The sequence below is a fragment of the Salvelinus fontinalis genome, chromosome 1 (assembly GCF_029448725.1).
Source record: "Salvelinus fontinalis isolate EN_2023a chromosome 1, ASM2944872v1, whole genome shotgun sequence".
Taxonomy (NCBI): domain Eukaryota; kingdom Metazoa; phylum Chordata; class Actinopteri; order Salmoniformes; family Salmonidae; genus Salvelinus; species Salvelinus fontinalis.
Genome location: NC_074665.1, coordinates 37,346,102 through 37,372,858, shown reverse-complemented (window position 1 = coordinate 37,372,858; position 26,757 = coordinate 37,346,102). Strand labels below are relative to the sequence as shown.

Sequence of the window (26,757 nt, the reverse complement as noted above, 5' to 3'; positions counted from 1 at the left end):
TGCAACCCAACAAAACATGGCTTTTAGCTCACCACTTCATCCTTTATTGTTAAATTAAAAAAGCATTATCGACCGTTCTGTTGGAGGATCAACAGAGCCAAAACAGAGAGCCAGGTAGGCCAGATTTAGCAGCTGTAAATCAAAGGTCCGACTCATGTGGCCCGGGTGGTTGTGGTGGCGGCTGTGGCAATGGTGCTGGCTCCACTCATAGCCATCTTCTTCAGCGTTCTGTTCAACTGCATGGCGAATAACACAAGTACAAACTGAGTAAACATTTTTTACATTTTTATTGGAATAAACCAAATTCAATAGCAGATAAGGAGCCTTTAACTTTCCTATTAAGTGACTTAAATATATAATAATTAAATACAGAGCCAAATGTCTGCAATGTAACAGAAATACTATGATAAAGGTAAAAAAAGACTGTTGCTACCTGGAAATACTGCTGTAAAGTAATTTGAAAATGTATAACTTCTCACCTCCTCAAACTTGTGGATCTGTCTGATGAAGAAGTCTCCATAGCGGCGGGCCACCTTGGTGTCTGCGATGTGGATCATGTCCTGCAGGCACATAACAGACAGGGAATACAGGTTACTTCACTACATTATGTCCAAAGAGTTAATTCCATATTGCCGGAGTTACTACATTAAAACTTCTTTGGGATAGGGGGCAGCATTTTCACTTTTGGATGAATTGGTGCCCAAATTGAACGGCCTCCAACTCTGTCCCAGATGATAATATATTCATATTATTATTACTATTGGATAGAAAACTCTGAAGTTTCTAAAACCGTTTGAAGTCTGTGAGTATAACAGAACTCATTTGGCAGGCAAACTTCCAAACAGGAAGTAAAAAATCTGAAATGGGTTGATGTGAAAGTCATCACCTATTCAAATCTCTGTCATTTATGGATCTTTATGGACTTCATACGCCTTCCACTAGATGTCAACAGTCAGTAGAACGTGGAATGAAGCCTCTAGTGTGATGTGGGGCCAGATGGGAGCTATTTGAGTGACTGGTCTGGCAGAGTTCCAGTTCCTGGCCACGCACGCTAGCCATGTGCTGTCCATGTGTGCCATGAGTTATATAGACATGAAGAAATGCTCCAGTTGGGACGTTATTGGATATATATGATAACAACATCCTAAAGATTGATTTTCTACTAATTTTGACCAGTTTATTCGACTTGTAATATAACTTTTTGAAGATTTCATCTGACATTTGCCTTCAATGCGCCGGTGTTTGGACACGTGTACTACACATGCTAGATAAAGTTGCTAATATGACATAAGTAATGGACGTCGAACAAAAAAAAACGATTTATTGTGGAAATAGGATTCCTGGCATTGCATTCTGATGAAGATATTCAAAGGTAAGGGAATATTTATGATGTAATTTCGTATTTCTGTTGACTCCAACATGGCGGAGAAATGTTATTTATATTTGAGCGCCGTCTCAGATTATTACATTGTGTGCTTTTTACTAGTTTTTTAAAAATCTGACACAGCGGTTGTATTAAGAACCAGTGTATCTTTAATTATATGTAAAACATTTATCTTTCATCAAAGTTTATGATGAGTATTTATGTTAGATGACAGGTCTCTCTAAAATTTCTCCGGATATTTTGGAGCCATTTCTGAACATGGCGCCAATGTAAACCAAGATTTGTGGCTATAAATATGCACATTATCAAACAAAACATAAATGTATTGTGTAACATGATGTCATATGAGTGTCATCTGATGAAGATGTTCAAAGGTTAGTGATTAATTTAATCTCTATTTCCGTGTTTTGTGAAAGCTATCTTTGCTGGGAAAAATGGCTGTGTGTTTTTTGGATTTGAAGGTGAGCGAACATAAATATGTTGTGTTTTCGCTGTAAAACATTTTTAAAAATCGGACATGTTGGCTGGATTCACAAGATGTTTATCTTTCATTTGCTGTATTGGACTTGTTAATGTGTGAAAGTTAAATATTGCAAAAAAATATTTGTGAATTTCACGAGCTGCCTTTTCAGCGGAATGTTGGGGGGGGGGGTTCCGCTAGCAGAACGTCTGTCCTAGAAAGGTTCAACAGAATCAAAAACGAGGTGAGTGGGCTCTGTGTAATGACACATCTAACACACACACACACCTTGTCAATGTAGAAGTCGACCTCGGAGGCGGACTGGAATTCTCCGTCCAAGGCAGAGATGCCGCTGGTCCACACCAGGTTCTTCATCTTGTGTTTGAAGACCAGAAGCTGGATGCGGAACTCCTGCTCAGTCATGTCTAGGAACCCTGCCAGCTTGGCCACAGGCATGGTGGTGTAGAGCTTCAGGAAACTGTACAGCAGAGACATGTAGCAGGGTGAGGTTAGAGGGGGAAACCAAGGAACCATGTTAGAGAGCAATGCTAGAGAGCTGGGTCGTGTTCAGTAGGGAGAAATATTTTGAAACGAAGTGAAACAGGGAGGTGCTGAACTTGACTGACTGTAGCAGCTCACCCGACTCAGATAACTCGTTACCTGCGGATGGTAGAGAGCTGGGCCTGTTGCTGCACCTCCTCAGCGAACACCTTGAGCTGCTGCTGGAAGGGCTCCTTGTGGTAGTTGGGGAGCACATTATCGTAGTTGGGCACCACCGGGGACAGGAACTTGGGACAGGCGAAGCTGAAGAGCTCCTCAAACACCTGCAGGTCTCTGAGGTCACAAAGTCATGGCAGTCAAGTCTCAAACACCAACTATGGCCCAATTCAAAATCGAACTGTAGACCCTTACGCCCTATGCACCTGTGGCGATCTGAGTGGATTTGACAGGTGCAAGTAAGCAATATGGTAATAGCTCCACCTCGCCCTCTGATAAGGCAGGTGGAAGTTTCACTATATTGCTTAGACCAAACAAATCCTGTCTGTCAGATCTCCACATAGGGCTTGGGCCTATAAATCCCTCTAGCCCCTAGTTCCCACAATATGGTAGTAAGCGTAGACTTTCTCTCGCTCACCCCTTCTGCATGCGAAGCATCTTGTCTCCGTACTTCTCCCTGAGCTGGGTGTGGATGCTTTCGTCGATGCGCATGGGGTACATGGTCAGGGCTATTGCCAACAGCCCGTGCATCTGCTCGTTCTGCTTGCTGATCTGGAGGAGCAGGAAGAAGTGACTCAACCAATTACCAGGGTCGTGTTCATTTTAAAACGTTTTCCATTATGTGCGCTAATGATCATCACCCAGCTCTGAGAGGGAGATGTCCATCATAATCAGTAATGTAGTTATCACAGGTTAGGCCCACTGACCAATATCCCCCCCCAAAAAATCTACCACTGAGAACATTGTAAGTCTTGTGAGCAGAAACTTGAACATTGTGAGCATTCTGTGCAACTTCCTGCGTGCATTTACCGTGAACATGGAGGCTGTACCCGCTTCCAGTTAATTTTAGACATTTGCCAAGTAAACTACTGAGGCTATTTGGCCTATCAGTGGCCTACTAACAAAAACAAGGGATCAAATGCATCCCATAACATTTTCATATGGAAATAGCTATTGATTTCAGCCTATAGTGGCCTATATGGTGTTCAATGTTGGCCTATTCTATTAGATGTAAAAACATTACGCAGGGCTGACATTGACATTAAACTATTTTCTTTTTAGTTGTCTGAAAGCTCAAGTCACATGTTTAAAAATAGAAAATGGTCTGTTAACTTCTCTAGGGTAGGGGGCAGTATTTGGAATTTTGGATGAAATGCATGCCCAAATTAAACTGCCTGCTTCTCGGGCCCAGGAAGCAAATGTTGGAAGCAATCACTCCCCCATGGCTGAACAAAGAAATAGCAAATTATTGCCATGTTATAGCTAACAATATCAACATCTGCGTGGGCTGGCATTTATTCTGTGCGGCAGTCCTGAAGGTGCATGCGCACAAACATTGTCACTGACCATCTCATATTTATAGGTGGACCTCTGGAACATGTTCCTGGTCCTCTGGATGTAGAGTAGGATGTTGGCGAAGACACGGATGGCATCCTGGTACCTCCTCATCATCAGGTAGGCAAAGCCCACGTAGTAGTAGGTGGTGATCTGGCACTCAGGCACACGAGAGTACATACTCTAAGAGAGATGAAATATAAAGTAGAGGGAAGTGACTGGGTTAGAACAAATAGGGAATCAATTGGAGAGAGAAATATGGAGTAGAAATATGGATAGAGGGGTCTCAACAGTTAAGGCCCACTCCTTAATTCGTAGGTCTGTCAATATCAGAGAGTGGTCATTTGGGGATAGATACAGAGACAGTACAGGTGCATCAAAGCTGGGACCCGAGAGACTGAAAAGCAGCTTCTATCGCCAGGGCATCAGACTGTTAAATAGTCACTACTAGCCGGCCTCAGACCAGTACCCTGCCCTGAATTTTAGTAACTTACTAGCCGGCTACCACCCGGTACTCAACCCTGCACGCTAGAGACTGCTGCCCTATGTCCATAGTCATTGAACACAGGTCACTTTAATAATGTTTACAGCTCGGGGATATGATCCAGCAAACTTTCGGTTACTGGCCCAACGCTCTAACCACTTGGCCGGAAAAAATTATATGAAAAGCCGATTAAACTTGCCGGCCAAAATGACCAGGAGAAAAACTAAAACACTGTTAAAGAATGCTTTTTATTAATTGATGGAAATACCAGTTGATGGAAAATACATTTGACAGTCATGCTTATCAGTATATAGATTCATTTGCATATTTATTTTGGGGGGGGATTTACATTGTTCCGTGTCCATCTTCGTTAGTCCTCATGCATCTTATTTATCAAAAAGCTATCAGACACGCACAGCATTTTGACTTCTCAACTGGTAATTGAAGTGCGCCTCCCACCACTTTACAATGTGAGCTGGAGTCAGTATGCATTTAAAAAACGTACTTTATTTGAAACGTGAATGTCTTATTTCATATTATGAGGCATGTCTTACCTTGCTTCAAAGTTGCCTATAGGCAAAATCTGACTACGGAAATGTGGAGGCAATTATTTTATAAAGACTTCATAGGCAGCATGTGAGTTTCAAGTTAGGGGAAGATTACAATTTATCCTACCATTTCTACCGGTATGCGTTCCAGTTATGATTTTTATATGCACGTTTTCATGGAACAGTTTCATTTCAATAACGTGTTCATTTCTCAAAATCACTGTCACGTGGTTAATCATAAAAATCTGAATTAGAATTACAAATATCTAAAAATCAAGTAAACTATTTCAAGATTACCAGCCTCTGCCATATGGACACATTGATATACCGTGATCCATTGGTGCTAAAGAAATGAGCATAGAACTCAAAGCTTATAGGCCAATGCAGTAGTACATAACTCTTTCACACAGAGTGGTGATTATCGAGGGGGAGCTTGTTGGAACGATTTTTAAAAAATAGTGTACTGAGGAACTAGAGTTTTAATATAGCATTCACAATGGATGTTAAAAAAAACACTTTCATACATTTCCCTGCAATTGGTCAGGTACGTATGCGTGCTCAGAGAAACCAGACATGCTCATTGCTCACATGGAGCACCCAAACAAAACACAACATTTAAAAAGTACACAAATCTTTACAATTATGGTTATGAAATAAACCAAAACTTGTTTCTCACAACTGCAGCAGGTTGTGAACTCTGAAAACAACATTTCCACTCAGAATGAGAACAGTAAATTACTTGTAATTGATACATAAATTAACATAAGTTTATGTAACGAAATTGTGTGGATTAACAGTACATTTACTACTGGTGACATACAAATCTATTCCCCATTACATACTGTATTTATTTATCAAAGGGCAAACAATTCACACAATGAATGCGCAAGAAATGGCGGGAGACAGCTGAACCATTCTGGAGAGAGACTCACCGATATCTTAGCTAAACATATTAAATTACACCCAAGAAATTATCTTCACACATTTTAGATGCTTTTCACTGACACCCACAACTCAATAATTCAGGCTTTCCAAATAGGCGTAGGCCTACGAGCTTGTGATTTGAAACAATCCACAGAATAGTTATTTAATTAGATAATGATCCTCAATTCCTCTGTGGCTAAGTCATGCTTTCTTTCTGGTGAAGTATTTTCAATTGTTTTCTTTCTTTCTGTATAGACAGGAGTAATTATATAATTTTGGCAAATGTACTTCTCTATATCACAGCCATGCCATTTATGTCCTGTTATATTTGTTTTCATATCAACTTTCTTTCTTTTCTTTTTTTCTTTGTCCAGAAGCCAAAGGCACATTCCTAGTCTTATTAGCAACCCATAGTTGCTAATAGTTGTTACATCTTTAGATTCCCCCTCTTAAGTTTTTAACGGAGATTTTCACCACAGTCACATATGGAACTGCTATCAGGTGCACTGTTTAGAAGGGCGTTTTCTCATGGGCACTTTTTAGAAAGGTGTTCACCCGCGAATTGTATTTTGACAAATGTTATAAAAATGTTTTATTGGCTGTTTCATTACATGAGCTGCATGTTCTGTTAAAATGCATTACCATAATCTACATGTGATTTCTGTCATTCTGAGCACCGAGGGTGGACACCCTAATGGGTGCATATGGGTCCGGAAAATTGAAATCTTCCCGGTCACATTATCCAGCATCGCATTTTCCAAACGGAAACCCTGCTTCATATGTATGTATTTGTATTCTAGTTAAGGCTCATCCTAAATAACTACTGCTGTGCACACCTTTTCGATTCATATACTGTCCATAACACACACCATCATATACATATATTTATATTCAGAACACTGACAATTGCTCGTTCTAATATTCCTTTCCTATTGTTAGTTATTACTGCACTGTTGGAGCTAGGAACGTAAGCATTTCACTACACCCATGTTAACATCTGTATAATATGTGTATGTGACTAATACATTTGATTCGATTTGGAGATGCATCTCCAGCTGTACGAACATCGACAGTACTACTACACAGAGGCCAGTGTACCTTCTTGTTGAGTTCGATGTTCTCCAGGACTTTGATGGCCTGGTAGTAGTCCCCGAGCAGAGAATGTAGCCTCAGCAGCCCCACCAGGCTGAAGTATCCCAGCATCTTATACAGGGAATGACGGCCATACTCGCCAGCCACACTCTCTGGATCGCCTGCGACACAAAACACAACCTGTTAGAGCTGTCGCACAGAAACCTTGAACTGCATCAACCATTCAGTATTGATCACTGAGAAGAATGTGGTGTAAGACAATGTCAAAATATTTTGCTACAAATTATATATCGTTATGTCACAATATATCACTACAAACAATATATTTTTATAACGATATGCAACAATATATCAATGCATCTACAGCTGTAACTTCTTTACCTCCACTGGTGTAGACCTCCAGCTGGCGGTTGATGTTGCTCTTGTCCACCAGCGAGTGGAGCACGTTTAGAACGCTGTGGACATTCCAGATCTTGGGGTTGTTCCTCAGGAACTCAATCTCCTCCTCAGACTTCTTGGCTGTCTTGCAGCGATACTGGCTGAACGACTGGAACTGGTTGGGGAAGAAGAGTGACCTTGTTAACTTCTTATTCAAATGCAGTCACAATTCCATGTGTCATAGCAGCTTCAAGACAGAGGGGTACCAAATGAATGCCATAGATGAAAAAAACTGCCAGAAAAGTACACTCCTGTTCACAAGTTTGGGGTCACTTGGAAAAAAAGCAAAAATGTTGGTCCATTAAAATAACATCAAATTGATCAGAAATACTGTGTAGAAATTGTTAATGTTGTAAGTGACTATTGTAGCTGGAAACAGCAGATTTTTCTATGGAATATCTACATAGGTGTACAGAGGCCCATTATCAGCAACCATCACTCCTGTGTTCCAATGGCACATTGTGTTAGCTAATCCTATTTTGATTTTAAAAGGCTAATTGATCATTAGAAACCCCTTTTCCATTTATGTTTGCACAACTTTTGTGGGTTCGATAACAGGCTCAAAATGGCCAGAAACAAATAACTTACTTCTGAAACTCGTCAGTCTATTCTTGTTCTAAGAAATGAAGGCTATTCCATGCGAGAAATTGCCAAGAAACTGAAGATCTTGTACAATGCTGTGTACTACTCCCTTCACAGAACAGCGCAAACTGTCTCTGACCAGAATGAAAAGAAGAGTGGGAGACCACGGTGCACAACTGAGCAAGAGGGCAAGTACATTAGAGTGTCTAGTATGAGAAACAGATGCCCCACAAGTCCTCAACTGGCAGCTTAATTAAATAGCACCCGCTAAACACCAGTCTCAACGTCAACAGTGAGGAGGCGACTCCGGGATGCTCGCCTTCTAGGCAGAGTTCCTCTGCCCATTTTAATCTTTTCTTTTTATTGGCCAGTCTGAGATATGGCTTTTTCTTTGCAACTCTGCCTAGAATGCCAGCATCCCGGAGTCGCCTCTTCACTGTTGACGTTGAGACTGATGTTTTGCGGGTACTATTTAATGAAGCTGCTTTTCTTTCTCAAAACAAGGACATTTCTAAGTGACCCCAAACTTTTGAACGGTAGTGTACATTTTGAAGCTGAAAAACGAATACACATGCAACATACCAAACTATGTTAATTTACCTGGTAAATGAATTCATCAATTATGTCCCAGAGCCACTGGTTGGGCAGCTCCAAGGGGGCGGGTCCATCTGCATCTATATAGAACAATATATACCTGCTTATTGAGGCATTGAAAACATCCAATTCAACAGTGTATTATGAAAATATATTAAGACAACAAATATTTAGTACTCAGACTTACTTAGAATGTAGTTGAAGAGGTTGCAGTAATTGTAGTAAGACTCAAATCTCTGGTCGAGAGTGGGTCCTCCCTAATGGTCAAAGAACACAAAAGCATGATTTAAGTAAAGTCTTCCAAGTAGTGACATTATTATATTTCTGTGCACTGTATATCCATTGGATTAAATCCATCCAGGACAGGAGATGTTTGGTTTATATTTTAAAGCCGATAGGGGTTAAACAATGTTTCTGTGGCAGGATAGATACTCACACTGACTTTAGCATAGATGTGTCTGTAGTACAACTCCTTATACAGGATCAGGAACACAGCATCTGAATGGGCCAACAGCAACAGTGAGCAAGCGCAACAAGATAGAATGGCACAACATTCTTTGCCTTCTTCGCTTGCTGGCATTTATTGTAATGAATCTTGACCTGGGGGCAGCTCTGCAGTGGTCAACAGCTAGCACAGGTCATAAAATCTGATTTGAACCCTAACCACACTTCAAACCCTAATGCCTAACCCTAAATTAAAACCAAATAACACATTTTTACAATATTTTGAGTTCAGCTGGCCCACTGAGCAGAAATCGCTTTTTTCTGCTTCCAAGGCAAGACTCATGACAAACATTAACCTGTGCATTCTTCCCACTTCATTGTCAATGGAGAACAGCAACAGCATGAATATTCTACAGAGGCAGGAAACTAGTTTGTGAACCACATGGTCTCCACTCTATTAGCAAACAGCTCTAAAGAAAGCAGAGAACACCCTAATGGATACTAGACATCCTGTTTAAAGTTTAAACTCCTACCATCAGGTCCACATTTCTCTGTCCACCGTTGCAAAAACAACAAATACAGACATTCACTCATGCTGCCATAACATGCATCCTTTTCAAAAATGCTACTACTGCACGCCACACAATAATAAGTTGAACTTTCACTCCAGCAACTGTTCAATAAATGTGTGGTCCATGTTATTTTGTGTCACAATTCTTGTGTGATGTCTGTTTTTTGATATGATTCTGCTGCAAAACCAATTAACCTCGGAGAGATAATGTCTTCTACTTAGTACTACTAACTACCACCACTCGTGTCCATGATCATCTGAACAGGCTTGTGCCCAAACTGGAAGGAGAAACGGCAGTAGACTGGCGCACTCACCGTTTCCAACAAGGGAAGCGATGGCCTCAGACTCTGGCCAGGGAGACGTTTTGAAGAACCGGTCAGTCAGCTTGTTCCAGCTGAGGAGAGAGGGGAGAATGTGTAAAATGAAAACTTTCAACTTAAGTGTTTTAAAATGACAGAGCTTTTCTTTCTCAAAACAAGGACATTTCTATGTGACCCCAAACTTTTGAACGGTGAGTCATTAGTCGACTGAGAATTTTTGGGGGGCCGAGCAGTAGCATATATACACACACACACGAGATGGCCGCGGTTGGGGACAGCACAAGGGGAGTGTGGATAAAATACACGTCTCTCTCCAGAATGCACTCTCCTGCCAAGTTGTGCACATTCATTGTGTGAATTGTTTGCAGTGCAGTCGGAAAGTATTCAGACGATTTCACTTCTTCTACATTTTGTTACGTTACAGCCTTATTCTAAAATGCATTAAATCTTGATAAATCTACACACAATACCCCATAATGACAAAGAAAAAACAGGTATTTGACATTTTTGCAAGCAAATGTCTTAAAAATACTGAAATATCACATTTACATAAGTATTCAGACTTTACTCAGTACTTTGTTGAAGCACCGTTGGCAGCGATTACGCTTCGAATCTTCTTGGGTATGACGCTACAAGCTTGGCACACCTGTATTTGGGGATTTTCTCCCATTCTTCTCTGCAGATCCTCTCAAGCTCTGTCGGGTTGGATTAGGCGCTGCACAGCCATTTTCAGGTCACTCCAGACATGTTCGATCGGGTTCAAGCCTGGGCTCTGGCTGGGCCACTCAAGGACATTCACAGAGACTTGTCCCAAAGCCACTCCTGAGGCGTCTTGGCTGTGTGCTTAGGGTCGATATCGTGATCAGTCTGAGGTTCTGAGCACTCTGGAGCAGGTTTTCATTAAGGATCTCATTGTACTTTTCTCCATTCATCTTTCCATCGATCCTGACTAGTCTCCCAGTCCCTGGTGCTGAAGAACATCCCCACACCATGATAACGCCACCATGCTTTACCATGGAGATGGTGCCAGGTTTCTTCCAGACATGGCGCTTGGCAATCAGGCCAAAGAGTTCAATCTTGGTTTCATCAGATCAGAGAATCTTGTTTCTCATTGTCAGAGTCAGTTAGGCGATTTTTGGCAAACTCCAAGCGGACTGTCACTTGCCTTTTACAAAGGAGTGGCTTCCGTCTGGCCACTCTACCACAAAGGCCCAATTGGTGGAGTGCTGCAGAGATGGTTGTCCTTCTGGAAGTTTCTTCCATCTCCACAGAGGAACTCTGGCGCTCTTTCAAAGTGACCATCGGGTTCTTGGTCACCTCCCTGACCAAAGCCCTTCTCCCCGATTGCTCAGTTTGGCCAGGCGGCCAGCTCCAGGAAGAGTTTTTTTTTAACACTTCGGAAGACACAAATGTAGCAGCTATTCTGCTACATTTTACATACATGGTACTTTTATATACAGCAATCAATTAATACATTACCAAACACATGTTTTAATCCCTTTTTTTTTATATATATATTTTTTTTATTTCACCTTTATTTAACCAGGTAGGCAAATTGAGAACACGTTCTCATTTACAATTGAGACCTGGCCAAGATAAAGCAAAGCAGTTCGACACATACAACAACACATGGTTACACATGGAGTAGAACAAACATACAGTCAATAATACAGTGAAAAATAAGTCTATATACAATGTGAGCAAGTGAGGTGAGAAGGGAGGTGAAGGCAAACAAAATATATATAAAAATAAATAAAAATATTAAAAGGCCATGGTGGCGAAGTAAATACAATATAGCAAGTAAAAAAAAACACTGGAATGGTTGGTTTGCAGTGGAAGAAAGTGCAAAGTAGAGATAGAAATAATGGGGTGCAAAGGAGCAAAAATAAATAAATGAATACAGTAGGTAAAGAGGTAGTTGTTTGGGCTAAATTATAGATGGGCTATGTACAGATGCAGTAATCTATGAGCTGCTCTGACAGCTGGTGCTTAAAGCTAGTGAGGGAGATAAGTGTTTCCAGTTTCAGAGATTTTTGTAGTTCGTTCCAGTCATTGGCAGCAGAGAACTGGAAGGAGAGGCGGCCAAAGGAAGAATTGGTTTTGGGGGTGACCAGAGAGATATACCTGCTGGAGCGCGTGCTACAGGTAGGTGCTGCTATGGTGACCAGCGAGCTGAGATAAGGGGGGACTTTACCTAGCAGGGTCTTGTAGATGACCTGGAGCCAGTGGGTTTGGCGACGAGTATGAAGCGAGGGCCAGCCAACGAGAGTGTACAGTTCGCAGTGGTGGGTAGTGTATGGGGCTTTGGTGACAAAACGGATGGCACTGATAGACTGCATCCAATTTATTGAGTAGGGTATTGGAGGCTATTTTGTAAATGACATCACCGAAGTCGAGGATTGGTAGGATGGTCAGTTTTACAAGGGTATGTTTGGCAGCATGAGTGAAGGATGCTTTGTTGCGGAATAGGAAGCCAATTCTAGATTTAACTTTGGATTGGAGATGTTTGATGTGAGTCTGGAAGGAGAGTTTACAGTCTAACCAGACACCTAGGTATTTGTAGTTGTCCACATATTCTAAGTCAAAGCCGTCTAGAGTAGTGATGTTGGACAGTCGGGCAGGTGCAGGCAGCGATCGGTTGAAGAGCATGCATTTAGTTTTACTTGTATTTAAGAGCAATTGGAGGCCACGGAAGGAGAGTTGTATGGCATTGAAGCTCGCCTGGAGGGTTGTTAACACAGTCTCAAAAGAAGGGCCCATCCCTCAGCCACTCACCATACACCACCCTCGTTTGGTTTCCATGTGCCATATATTTTTCAAATTTGCTGTGATGTTTTACATACATTTTGAACCTTTCTAAATCGCATAGTATCCACAGATGAGCTAAAGATGTAAACTTTTCCTACCAGTATTATTGTATTATTGACTGACTATGGCTTTCCAAATCGCCCAACACTTATTTTAAAGGTTAATTTTAAGTGAATGTGATTTTTTAACCATTCCTGAACCAGTGACCAGAAGCAAGCTACATAGGGTCAATACCTAAATAAATGATCTAGTGATTCTGTCTCCCGGCAGCAAAATCTACAGATCTGAGAATGTTGTATTCCCCATACATACCGCTCTGGAAAAAATTAAGAGACCACTTCAGAATTATCAGTTTCTCTGGTTTTACTCTTTATAGGTATGTGTTTGGGTAAAATGAAATTTTTTGTTTTATTCTATAAACTACTGACAACATTTCTCCCAAATTCCAAATAAAAATATTGTAATTTAGCGCATTTATTTGCAGAAAATGACAACTGGTCAAAATAACAAAAAACATGCAGTGTTGTCAGACCACGAATAACCAAAGAAAACAAGTTCAAATTAATTTTTAAACAATACTAATGTTTTAACTTAGGAAGAAATCAATGTTTGGTGGAATAACCCTGATTTTCAATCACAGTTTTCATGTGTCTTGGCATGCTCTCCACCAGTCTTACACAATGTTGGGTGACTTTACGCCACTCCTGGTGCAAAAATTCAAGCAGCTCGGCTTTGTTTGATGGCTTGTGAACATCCGTTTCCTCTTGACTTCATTCCAGAGGTTTTCAAATGGAGTTCAGGTCTGGAGATTGGGCTGGCCATGACAGGGTCTTGATCTGATGGTCCTCCATCCACACCTTGATTGACCTAGCTGTGTCCTGCTGGAAAAACTAATCCTCAAGAGTTGGATTAGGAAACATTGTCAGAGCAAAATGAACCAAGTCTTCTTCCAGGACAACCTTGAACGTGGCTTGATTCATGTGTCCTTCACAAAGACAAATCTGCCCGATTCCAGCCTTGCGGAAGCACCCCCAGATCATCACCGATCCTCAGTGTGACACTTAAGCTTGAAGGCCTCTCCAGGTCTCACACCCACTGAAATTTGGTGGAGGACCTTCCTCTAGCCCCACTGAAAGCTGTGATTGAAATTCATAGTTATTCCAGCAAATATTGATTTCTTAACTCTTCCTAAGTAAAAACTTTGTGTTGTTTAAAAATATGAACAGTTGGCATTATTCACCACGATTTACAGTGTAACTGGAGAATCCAAATCAGTGGAGCAGGCACACAGAAACAAGGTAGGCACAGTTCCTACACCTGTTACCACTCATTCTGACATCTTGGGGAGATAAGAATCATATGATGATCAATAGAATACAGACCTAAAAAACCTGAGCTTATTCAGTAGTAACATTGTGTTACGACCAGTCGTAAATATATGGCGTAGGGTAGGTTCCATAAGGATAAGTTCCGAGTGGAGCTAGTACTATGAGAGATCCATGAGTGATACTACAGTGTAGGGTAGGTTACGTGTAGGATAGATCCCTAGGGGATGCAAGTCCCAGAGTGTGTGTATGGATAAATTGTCATGCTTGTGTACTAGTACGGTACATTGTAGAGGAGTAGTCCATGGAGAAGGACCAAAAGAATATGGATGTGAAAGGTTGCCTATAAGTTGAGGAGGAAAGTCACATTCATGGTTAGAAAAGCAAAAAGATATTCTAATGTTGTTTGAACATGATTCGTGTGTATTAGTAGTAGCAATAAGGAGAGAGGTTGGTTTATGCCCTAAATAAATATATTTTGACCTTACACTTTTTTGGTTCCATGTGTTATTTCACAGTTGTCTTCACAATTATTCTACAATGTAGAAAATAGTAAAACTAAAAATAAACCACTGAATGACTAGGTGTATCCAAACGTTTGACGTGTGTGTACACACACAATGAAAAGTTTGGGATACCTTAGAAATATCCTTGTTTTTGAAAGAAAAGCATATTTTTTGTTTATTAAAACATCAAATTGATCAGAAATACAGTGTAGAAATTGTTAATGTTGTAAGTGACTATTGTAGCTAGAAACGGCAGATTTTTTATGGAATTTCGACATAGGCGTACAGAGGCCCATTATCAGCAACCATCACTCCTGTGTTCCAATGGCCCGTTGTGTTAGCTAATCCAAGTTGATCAATTTAAAAAGGCTAATTGATCATTAGAAAACCCTTTTGCAATTATGTTAGAAACAAAGACCTTTCTTCTGACACTCGTCAGTCTATTCTTGTTCTAAGAAATGAAGGCTATTCCATGCGAGAAATTGCCAAGAAACTGAAGATATCGTACAACGCTGTGTACTACTCCCTTCACAGAATAGCAAAAAACTGGCTCTAAGCAGAATAGAAAGAGTGGGAGGCCCCGGTGCACAACTGAGGAAGAGGACAAGTACATTAGAGTGTCTAGTTTGAGAAACAGATGCCTCACAAGTCCTCAACTGGCAGCTTCATTAAATAGTACCCGCAAAACACCAGTCCATCTCTGACTGGCCAATAAAAATAAAAGATGGGCAAAACACAGACACTGGACAGAGGAAGATTAGAAAAAAAGTGTTATGGTCAGACTAATCTAAGTTTGAGGTGTTCGGATTACGAAGAACATTTGTGAGACAAAGAAAAAATTAAGATGCTGGAGGAGTGCTTGCTGGAGGAGTGCTATCTGTCAAGCATGGTGTAGGCAATGTAATGGTCTGGGGGTGCTTTGTTGGTGGTAAAGTGGGAGATTTGATTTGTACAAGATAAAGGGGATTCTGAAAGAGGAAGGCTATCACTATTTTGCAACGCCATGCCATACATACCCTGTGAATGGCGCTTAATTGGAGCCAATTTCCTCCTACAACAGGACAATGACCAAAGCACAGCTCCAAACTATGCAAGAACTATTTAGGGAAGAAGCAGTCAGCTGGTATTCTGTCTATAATGGAGTGACCAGAACAGTCACCGTATGATACGTAAGAAGTGCCCATCAAGCCAATCCAACTTGTGGGAAGTGCTTCAGGAAGCATGGGGTGAAATCTCGCCAAATTACCTCAAATTGACAACTAGAATGCCAAAGGTCTGCAAGGCTGTAATAGCGGCAAATGGAGGATTCTTTGACGAAAGCAAAGTTTGAAGGACAATTATTATTTCAATTAAAAATCATTATAACCTTGTCAACATCTTGACTTTATTTCCTATTCATTTTGCAACTCATTTCATGTATGTTTTCATTGAAAACAAGGACATTTAAGTGACCCCCCACTTTTGAACGGTAGTGTATATACACACAAACAAAACACCAGTCAACGGTTTGGACACACCTACACATGCAATGGTTTTTCTTTATTTGTACTATTTTCTACATTGTATAATAATTGTGAAGACATCAATACTACAAAATAACACATATGTAATCATGTAACCAAAAAAGTGTTAAATCAAAATATATTTGAGATTCTTCAAAGTTGCCTTGACAGCTTTGCAGTCTTGGCATTCTCTCAACCAGTTTCATAAAGTTGTCAACAGGAATGCATTTAAACTAATAGGTGTGCCTTGTTAAAGTTAATTTGTGGAATTGCTTTCTTTAATGCGTTTGAGCCAATCAATTGTGTTGTGAGAAGGTAGGGGTGGTATACAGGGCTATTTGGTCCATATGGCAAGAAAAGCTCAAATAAGCAAAGAGTCCATTACTTTAAGACATTCAGGTCAGTCAACGCCGAAAAGTTTCTTCAAGTGCAGTTGCAAAAACCATGAAGGGCTATTATTTAACTGGCATTCATGAGGACCGCCACAGGAAAGGAAGACCCAGAGTTACTTCTGCTGCAGAGGATGAGTTCAATAGTTAACTGCAACTCAGATTGCTGCCCAAATAATTGCTTCAGAGTTCAAGTAACATACACATACACATCTCAACATCAACTGTTCACAAAGAAACCCCTACTAAAGGATACCAATAAGGAAACTTGCTTGTGCTAAGAAACACAGGCAATGGACCGGTGGAAATCTGTACTTTGGTCTGATGAATCCAAATTTGAGATTTTTGGTTCCAACCACCAAGTCTTTGAGAGACAGAGGAGGTGAAAGGAAAATCTCTGCATATGTGGTTCCCACCGTGAAGCATGGAAGACCCGTGATGGTGTGGGGGTGCTTTGTTGTGACACTGTCTGATTTATTTAGAATTCAAAGCACACCTAACCGGCTTGGCCATCCCATCTGGGTTGCATTTAGTGGGACTATTTTTTATTTATTTATATATATATATGCTCAAAAAATAAAGGGAACACTTAAACAACACAATGTAACTCCAAGTCAATCACACTTCTGAGAAATCAAACTGTCCACTTAGGAAGCAACACTGATTGACAATAAATTTCACATGCTGTTGTGCAAATGGAATAGACAAAAGGTAGAAATTATAGGCAATTAGCAAGACACCCCCAAAAAAGGAGTGATTCTGCAGGTGGTGACCACAGATCACTTCTCAGTTCCTATGCTTCCTGGCTGATGTTTGGTCACTTTTGAATGCTGGCGGTGCTCTCACTCTAGTGGTAGCATGAGACGAAGACTACAACCCACACAAGTGGCTCAGGTAGTGCAGTTCATCCAGGATGGCACAGTGTTGCTTCCTAATTGGACAGTTTGATTTCACAGAAGTGTGATTGACTTGGAGTTACATTGTGTTGTTTAAGTGTTCCCTTTATTTTTTTGAGCAGTGTATATATATATACACTTTTTTGGTCCCCATTATCCTAGAAAATAGTAAAACATACCCTAGCATAGGGCTATAGAGCCCTGTTTTAGGTGTGGGACTGTTGGTCATTGGAAGAGTGAGTTTAGCAAGGGAGCTCGAAATTCACAAAATTTACAACAGGATAAAGTATTATATTTAGTGGGGTAACGGGCAGAATCGAAAGTGATACAGCTTCTACCCGTCTTTGAACATGGGTCCAGTAACAATACCTGGATAAATTTACATGGTGACAGGAGTGGAGTCGAATTTGGGGTTGGATAATCTTTGCACGATGCCAGGAGAGTGAAATCTAAAAGGTAACAAATAAAAATTAGCAGTATGACCGGCGAAAGCAATTGTCAAAACCGCCGAGCAATTGTTGTTTCAAAACCGCCGAGCAATTGTTGTTTCAGGATCATCCACTATGGGCAAAAGGCACATTAGATTGTGGTCTGATTAAAGGTTGCAAGCCTGTGTGTGGGGAGGGGGAGCCGCAGATGAAGCAAGACCCCATTAAACCGGGGGCTGAGAAGTCGGTGGCGGAGGATCTTCCAATATTACTAACAGCCATTTATTCCCAATGAAAAAGAGACTGAAATGGCGTATTACGGTGGATTTTCGCGGCATAAACAGTGAAAATCTCACAAGTGCTAGCAGATTTGGCAGAGCTTTTGGCATCTATTCAATAGCTATTATCAGAGAAGTATTTCATTTAAACTTATTTTACTAGGCAAGTCAGTTAAGAACAAAAACTTATTTACAATGATGGCCTACCCCGGCCAACGTTTAACGACGCTGGGCCAATTGCTCGCCGCCCTATGGGACTCCCAATCATGGCTGGTTGTGATATAGGCTGGAATCGAAGCAGGGTCTGTAGAAACGCCTCTAGCACTGAGATGTAGTGCCTAACACCGCTGCACCACTTAGGAGCTCTAGTAAAGGTGAAGGATGCTATAGTAACAGTATTGAACGGGACTACGGCGCAAATAAAATATATTTTGAAGTATGCACCAAGGGCAGTGTTAATGGTAGCATGGGTTACCTTGGTAGCATTGTTGGGATATCACTTTGAGGGCATTGATGTTGAAACGTATTTACAGTGCTGATTTGCCTCAAGATGAGGTCAAGTTGATAGAGGTCACTGCACGTGTATATCATGTGGCCATGGAGGATGAAGAGATGGGGACCGAAGTGATTACCCGGCATGGGAACACCTTTCGTAACCTGTGACTAACGGGGGGAGACATCCTGAAAGCATGAGGTTTTTTGTGTAACCCAGTAGAAAAGTATCCCGAAGGTATCGAGTCAGGCTAAGAGAGAGTGGGAATAGTCATGTTATCAAACTTAGTTTTTTTCTTTGCAAATATAATTATGCATAGCTTTAAGCATTTATAATACTTATGTTTTGTGTTTCTTTTTGCTTTTCAAGTCTTGTGCTATCACTCTCTTAGGAACCCGAAGGAGGAAGGGGAGAAAGTAAAAATCTTCAGCTGAAATGGAGGAAGTCAAAAGTTCCAGCTGAAATGTCATTATCAGTTGTACGGCGAGAGATGGAAATAAGAGTGTGCATAGTGTAATTATAGGTCAGAGGCTTAAGTCTCGGAAGTGTAAATATACAAATCAACTGAATGTTTGTCATGTTTTACTTTTTGGTCATTTATAAGCATTTCTAAGTTCATATAATTTTTAACAGTATGAAGCTACTGTTAAAAAAGGGGGGGGACTTGTGTTCCAACTTGAAAAATCGTTATTCATGTTAACATATTAGAACTGGGTGTATGGAAATACTGAGTTAGAAAGGGGAGTGCAGAAAGATTACATTCTGTCAGAACAAATTATTGTTAAATCTCAGGGATTCTATGGAGAGAAGGGCAGTCTGGTTTCAGTCACTGATAAGGTAGGACAGCCGTTAGTTAGCGACGAGTGAGGAATGCAGGCCGAGGTCAGATGAAGTGAGTTCCTGCCTGGCAACAGCTCTATTGGCTGTCAAGATGTGCGCGGAGGAGCCTCCGCCTAGAAAGAGGGTATAAATATATGTGCTTGTGTAAACACGTCTTTGTCTTATGCAGCTGTTTGACCCAGTAGGTGAATAAAATTGGTTTGAGCTTTTTCCTAGTTGTCCGAATTAGTTTTAAATCTGTCAGAACAGGAGACAGACATCCTTGCTTTACCTCTCTTAAAATCTCAATACTTTCTGAGAAGTAACCATTATTTTGTATTTTACACCTGGGGTTGCTGTACCTAACTTGAACCCATTGTATAAGAGATTCGCCAAAATTAAAGTAATCCAGGCATTTATATATACATTTTAGTTGTACTTTATCAAACATCTTCAAAATCTTCTATGAAGACCAGGCCTGGTATCTGACGTTTCATAATGTTCAATTGTTAAGTAATTGTCGTATATTATCTCCAATATATCGTCCATGTAAAAAACCTGTCTGATCAGATGAGCAATATCTGGTAAAACCTTTTTTATTCTATGTGCTACGCATTTCTCCAGGATTTTCACAAAATTGAAGTGTAAGAAGCCTCTTTTTTTCCCTTTTTTTTAAATGGACTGGATCTGTATACTTACATGGGTCCTGTTTCAGTAGTAATGAAATCAGACCTGAAAGCCTACCATTTTTATAGGCGTAATTAAAGCAGATAGACATCTACTGGTACACCATTAAGCCCTGGTGTTTATTCAAACTGAAAATATTTAATTGCCTTAAAGTTCATTGTAAGTTGGCATTCACACAGGTCTTTCTGTACATTTGTTAACTTTACAATAATAATAACAGTATTATGAAATAAATCCTTACAGTTAACATCATTCAGTGGTGATGGAGACTGAAAAGAAAAAGTGTTTCCTATTTTGCTGTATTACAACCTGTAATTTAAATAGATTTTTATTTGGATATCATGAAATGGACAAACAAAATTGTCCAAAAACAAATAGTCCAAAAAATAAAAAATCTGTGCGTGCATATGTATTCACCCCTTTGCTATGAAGCCCCTAAATAAGATCTGGTGCAACAAATTCCCTTCAGAAGTCACATAATTAGTTAAAATCCACATGTGTGCAATCTAAGTGTGATATGATCTGTCACATGATCTCAGTATATGTACACCTGTTCTGAAAGGCTCACTTGTTGTGTCTTGTTTGTTAGAGGCGCATGACCAGAAGGCTAGCTACAGTTTGTTTTAATCCTGTATTGAACACAGATCATCCAGCCTTCAATGTTATCGATTATTTACGTTAAAATACCTAAAGTTGTATTACAAAAGTAGTTTGAAATGTTTTGGCAAAGTTTACGGGTAACTTTTGAGATATTTTGAAGTCACGTTTCGCAATTTGGAACTGGTGTTTTTCTGGATCAAACGCGCCAAATAAATGGACATTTTGGATATATATCGACGGAATTAATCGAACAAAAAGACAATTTGTGATGTTTATGGGACATATTGGAGTGCTAACAACAGAAGCTCATCAAAGGTAAGGCATGAATTATATTTTTATTTCTGCGTTTTGTGTTGCGCCTGCAGGGTTGAAATATGCCTCAGTTTACTCTGTTGCTATCCTCAGAAAATAGCATTGTTTTCTTTCGCCAAAAAGCCTATTTGAATTCTGACATGTTGGCTGGATTCACAACTAGTGTAGCTTTAATTTGGTATCTTTCATGTGTGATTTAATGAAAGTTTGATTTTTATAGTAATTTATTTGAATATGGCGCTCTGCATTTTCTCTGGCTTTTGGCCAAGTGAGACAGTAGCGTCCCGCCTAAACTCAGATTTTTGGATATAAATATGAACTTTAACAAACAAAACATACATGTATTGTGTAACATGAAGTCCTATGAGTGTCATCTGATGAAGATCAAAGGTTAGTGATTCATTTTCTCTCTATTTCTGCTTTTTGTGACTCCTGTCTTTGGCTTGAAAAATGACTGTGTGATTTTGCGGTGACCTAACAATCGTTAGTGGTGCTTTCGCTGTAAAACCTATTTGAAATCTGACACTTTGGTGGGATTAACAACAAGATTACCTATAAAATGGTATAAGATACATGTATGTTTGAGGAATCTTAATTATGAGATTTATGTTTGAATTTGGTGTCCTGCACTTTCACTGGCTGTTGTCATATCATCCTGCAGCCATAAGAAGTTAAAGATTGCTGCACACCAGCGGAACCCATCCAACTTGAAGGAGCTGGAGCAGTTTTGCCTTGAAGAATAGGCAAAAACCCCAGTGGTTAGATGTGCCAAGCGTATAGAGACATCACCCATGAGACTTGCAGATGTAATTGCTGCAAAAGGTGGCTCTTCAAAGTATTGACTTGGGGGGGGGGGGGGGGTGAAGAGTTATGCACTATCAAGGTCAGTTTTTTTGTCTTATTTCTTGTTTGTTTCCCAATAAAACATATTTTGCATCTTCAAAGTGGTATGTGTAAATCAAATGATACAATCTGGAATTTAAATATATTTTTGGGGGGGTTGTAAGACAACAGTATAGGAAAAATGCCAAGGGGGCGAATACTTTCGCAAGCCACTGTATGCTTAAAATATTTTGCCCCCCTTTTCAAAATGTAGTTTTGTGAATCATGGATGACTCCATTTGTAATGAGTTTCGGTAAATCATTTTTGGTCTCATTTTTATATTGAAGCTTTGAGAAAAATGTAGCCTTTTTTTATGTTCCATCCAATTCGCTTTATTTTTGTAATTAATTACACTTGATCATTCTTGAATAAGGTCATCCAATTCTTTTTGTTTTTCATCTATCCTATTTTGTGCCGCTGTAGTACAGTTTCCATTACCATGTACTTGTGCTGTTATTTTCTCCATTTCCTTTATTAGTCTAATCTCTTTTGACCTAAACTGCTTTTGTTTTAAATGAGAATTGCCTCTAAACGTATATTTAAAAGTGTCCCATACAATAAGGGAATCTGCGGTACCCATGTTATGTAGAAAAAAGTGAATTCCGAATTATTTTGTCTTAGTTAAGAACAAATTGTCAACCAGCAGGCTTTGATTAATTTTCCAATATCCCCGTCCACCTGGAAATTCTTTAAGAGTTATAATGGAGGCCAATTAGATGGTGGACCGATCGTATTCGATCTCCAAATAATACTTTAACTTGACGGAAGCAAGAATGAGACCAGGAAGTAATCGCGGCGGCTAGCTTGATTAAGCCTCCTCCATGTATGTTACTAGGTCAGGGTTTTTCAGGCTCCATATACCCACTAGTTCTAACGTATTTATGATATTCACATTCTCCTTAAGTGCATGATGTTGATGGTTTGTAATGTGATTTCCTTTACGATCCATTACGGCACTTAAAACCGTATTATAATCTCCCATCATAATAACAGATTCATTTGCTGCTTGTGAGCCCAATAGATTATTAGATACATTTTCAAAGTAGTGTGGATCATTATTATTTGCCCCCGATAGATTAATTAGCCAGATCTGTTTTTGATCCAATAGCATATTTAAAAAGGATACATTTTTTTGATAATATAAAAATCACCCCTTTGAGTTTCTTTGCCCATGAGAAAAAATATATTTCTCTCCCCCAGTCTTTTTTCTACCCAAACTCATCTATATTTGTAAAGTGAGTTTCCTATAAAGATTAGATATATTACTTTAGCCAGGAACATTTTTGTATTATCTGCTAAGCAATTACAATTTTAACTGGCTACACACTTATTTCCCCGCTTACAATAATGATACGTTGGACTAGTAACCGGAAGGTTGCAAGTTCAAATCCCCGAGCTGACAAGGTACAAATCTGTCGTTCTGCCCCTGAACAGGCAGTTAACCCACTGTTCCTAGGCCGTCATTGAAAATAAGAATTTGTTCTTAACTGACTTGCCTAGTTAAATAAAGGTAAAAAAAAAATATAAAAAAATACCACAACCAATGTTTGCAAACTTAACATTAAAAAGCCCCATGATGATTAAGTGTCCATATTGCTGCACTATAATATTAGCACTGTTAAGCATACTGTAGCTGCAACTGTGTAAACCTCCGATTGTCCTAATCTTCCACCCACTAAAACCTCTCCCCATACATACAGTGCATTCGAAGAGTATTCAGACCCGTTGACTTTTTCAACATTTTGTTACGTTACAGCCTTATTCTAAAATAGATGTAAAAAATAAATAAAAAAATAGCCCATAATGACAAAGCAAAAAAACGACAAAGGTTTTTATACATTTAAGCAAATAAATAACATAACAGAAATACCATTTTACATAAGATTCAGGCCCTTTGCTATGAGACTCAAAATTGAGCTCAGGTGCATCATGTTTCCATTGATCATCTTTGAGATGTCCCTACAACTTGGGAGTCCAATCAAGTGGTAAATTAAATTGATTGGACATGACTTGGAAAGGCGCACACCTGTCTATATAAGGTCCCACAGTTGACAGTGCATGTCAGAGCAAAAACCAAGCCATGAGGTCGAAGGAATTGTCTGTAGATCTCCGAGACAGGATTGTGTCGAGGCACAGATCTGGGGAAGGGTACCAAAACTTCTCTGCAGCATTTAAGGTCCCAAAGACAACAGTGGTTTACATCATTCTTAAATGGAAGATCAAGTTGTAGAAACATCAAGGATATTCAATAGAAACAGGATGCACCTGAGCTCACTTTCAAGTCTCATAGCAAAGGGCCTGAATACTTATGTAAATAAGGTATGTATTTTTTACATTTGCTAACGTTTCTAAAAACCTGTTTTTAGTATTGTGTGTAGGATGACCTAATTGTTTTACTTAACAGAATGTGATAAAAGTTAAGGGCTCTGAAATTTCAGAATGCACTGTATATCACTAGTATTTATCGTTAATTCCTATAATATTGAATCTACAATGTTTGATTGGTTACGGTCATTTCTGTTAATGCATTCAACATATTCCAGTCTTTTACCGTTCTCACTGTCGGAGGGGACACATTGTTTGCAGAGTGCACAACCTATGCTACAATTAAAAAACAAGTTTTGGTTTATTTCATTCCATTTACGACTTGTCAATTTAGTCATTGTCTTTTGTTTGGAGCTCTCCTGTCAATGTTGAGTAAGGATGCGCACCCGATTATGCAAAGAAGTAGGCCTTTAGGCTACCTGGCCTGCACGCCAATGTAGGCATATAAAATGTGCTCATTTGGGGAACTGATAGCATTTCTGACTGGCTTAACACACCACCACTAATGAGCTGTGGAGCTTCTCAAAGTAATGTTTTCACCTTAAACAGCAAGCCAACAAAGTCTGTTTAACATCCATTGAGAATGACAATAGTTCCTCAATGTATTTGAAAAATCTCCCTTTCGATAACCCCTCGGCATGAAAGGGAAAAATGTAACACGCCTACCTGATTACTTCTTATCCCTTGCACAAATAACCAAAAGCTGCGTCTGTCCCGAGCTCAATGGTGCGGGAAACTGAAGGCCCACAATATTGTAGACAATGTTTCAAGTTTGTAAGCTTCGGCCGGATTCAAGTTAATACGTTTCATGTTCGTTGCAGACAGACCATTTGTAGCCAATGTGATTTATTAGAAGTTCATTTTTAAATCAGGATATTTTCTACCTGCAGGCTGCAATGTTTGTATTTGTTGGCCTCACAGGCTATTTTTACATAGTTGGCAATGGCATAAGTTACTTTTTAGGATTGTATCATTCATTTAGACCTGGATAGAATTTAATTAACCACATGACAAGGCTTACTTAGAAGTAATTATAAATTAAACCGTTCCATGAAAATGTGCATATAAAAACCATAACCGGCACGCAGATCGGTAGAAATTGTAAGATAAATTGGCATTCCATATGAGAAAGTTTGACGACTCCGCGAGTAGCCTATTACCAGCAACTTCAGGAGAGTAACGACAGAATCTGCAAAAGCCAGTAGGAACGGGAGGAGGATGGTCGGAACAGGTTAAGGTTTCTTCTGGTTATCTTGATTTCTAGCCCCCTCGAGTCATTTGTCTTATTTCAACATAAGTGCCCTTAAAAGCATCAGAATGCATATATAGTTGATTTTATTAAAACACATAAGATGTGTCTAAGGCGTATTTTGTCAAGGGACAGCCCTAGTGTTTTAATGTTACGATAACTACAGAAAAGACTGAGTACCTGTTCTCGTAGACATCTTGGATTTCGTAGATCTTCTGCTCAATGCTCTCGCTCGACACACGGTTGGCCTGCAGCTCGTACACCTTCTGGTCGATGAGGTCTGAGATGGTCTTGTGGAAGTACTGCAGGAAGTTCTTGATCACCTCTGGGATGACGTGGTAGGTCTGTTGCTCGTACTGGCGCTCGTAGGCCAGGTCAGCTTTAGGGTCACCTGCAAGAAGATTGAGGAAGGGTGAGGTTCTTAAGGAATAGTGTTGCACTGAAACAGTAATGGTGGGATTTGTGCAATACTTTTCTACCATAGAATCATTGATGTGATTCTATTTATCTGGTGTCTACTTTGTGGTACAATTAACTGATGGGTGAGGGAGGCGTATGTAGTGACTACACACCAAACACATGCCTGACATTTGAATGTCTAGTTTATGCACTCATATCTAGACAATACTACACACTCACCAGTATGGAGATAATCATCATTTGTGTAGGAATAAGGGTCATACTGTGGAGAGATGGAAAAGTATGTCAATTAAGATCAACATGATCAACAAGCAGTCAAGTCCAAATCCTAGTTGGTGAAACCAGGGTAATTAAAATATCAACATATTTTGCTAGCTAAATAACTAATGATGGCCAAACGTTTAGGGTATTTTTCTTCTGAAAGCTGTTCAATGTGATAACAGCAAATATTTTTATCTGATATAACAAATCACTCGGAAGCCAACCAGACAGAAAAGTATTACTCCACCATGAGTTGACATTAGCTACGCGTTACGTAGGCACGGTAAAATAGGTGGTTTTCGCCAACTGGATGACTGGCTAACTAGCTAATTCATAACAAACACTAGTAAGCACATGAAAAGCAACAATTATTTGTGAGTATCTGAAAAAAATATCAAATCAACCGCGTAGCTAACTTAGGTAGCTATGTCGCTAATGTTAGCAACTATAGTTAGCTAGTTAATGTGGCGTCCTCCACTTCGTAATGAGCCAGTGAGGATAGCCAACATTAGGTTATCGCGCTATAACCTAAAATAAACTGTAGAACATAAAATAGGTATGTACTTCTTCGGTTTCTTCGGTTTGGAACGACATGTTAGGATATTTCCAATCTCGTACAAAAGTGTGTGCTTAGCAGAACCACGCAGCTTGCGGGGAAAGGAACCGGAAATGGATTTGCAACT

General features: G+C 39.8%; 1 protein-coding gene across 1 annotated transcript; it reads right to left on the bottom strand.

Annotated features, from left to right (window-relative positions):
- LOC129853963 (eukaryotic translation initiation factor 3 subunit L-like) lies at positions 1-26,757 on the bottom strand. Its single transcript, XM_055920523.1, has 15 exons — positions 26,639-26,757; positions 26,033-26,075; positions 25,574-25,784; positions 9,888-9,967; positions 8,995-9,056; positions 8,746-8,815; positions 8,565-8,638; positions 7,326-7,497; positions 6,951-7,105; positions 3,909-4,079; positions 2,980-3,113; positions 2,505-2,678; positions 2,133-2,322; positions 480-560; positions 1-236 (listed from the first exon to the last, which is right to left on the bottom strand). Exons 1-15 carry the CDS (start codon positions 26,666-26,668, stop codon positions 153-155), a joined length of 1,731 nt encoding a protein of 576 aa, XP_055776498.1. The 5' UTR covers positions 26,669-26,757; the 3' UTR covers positions 1-152.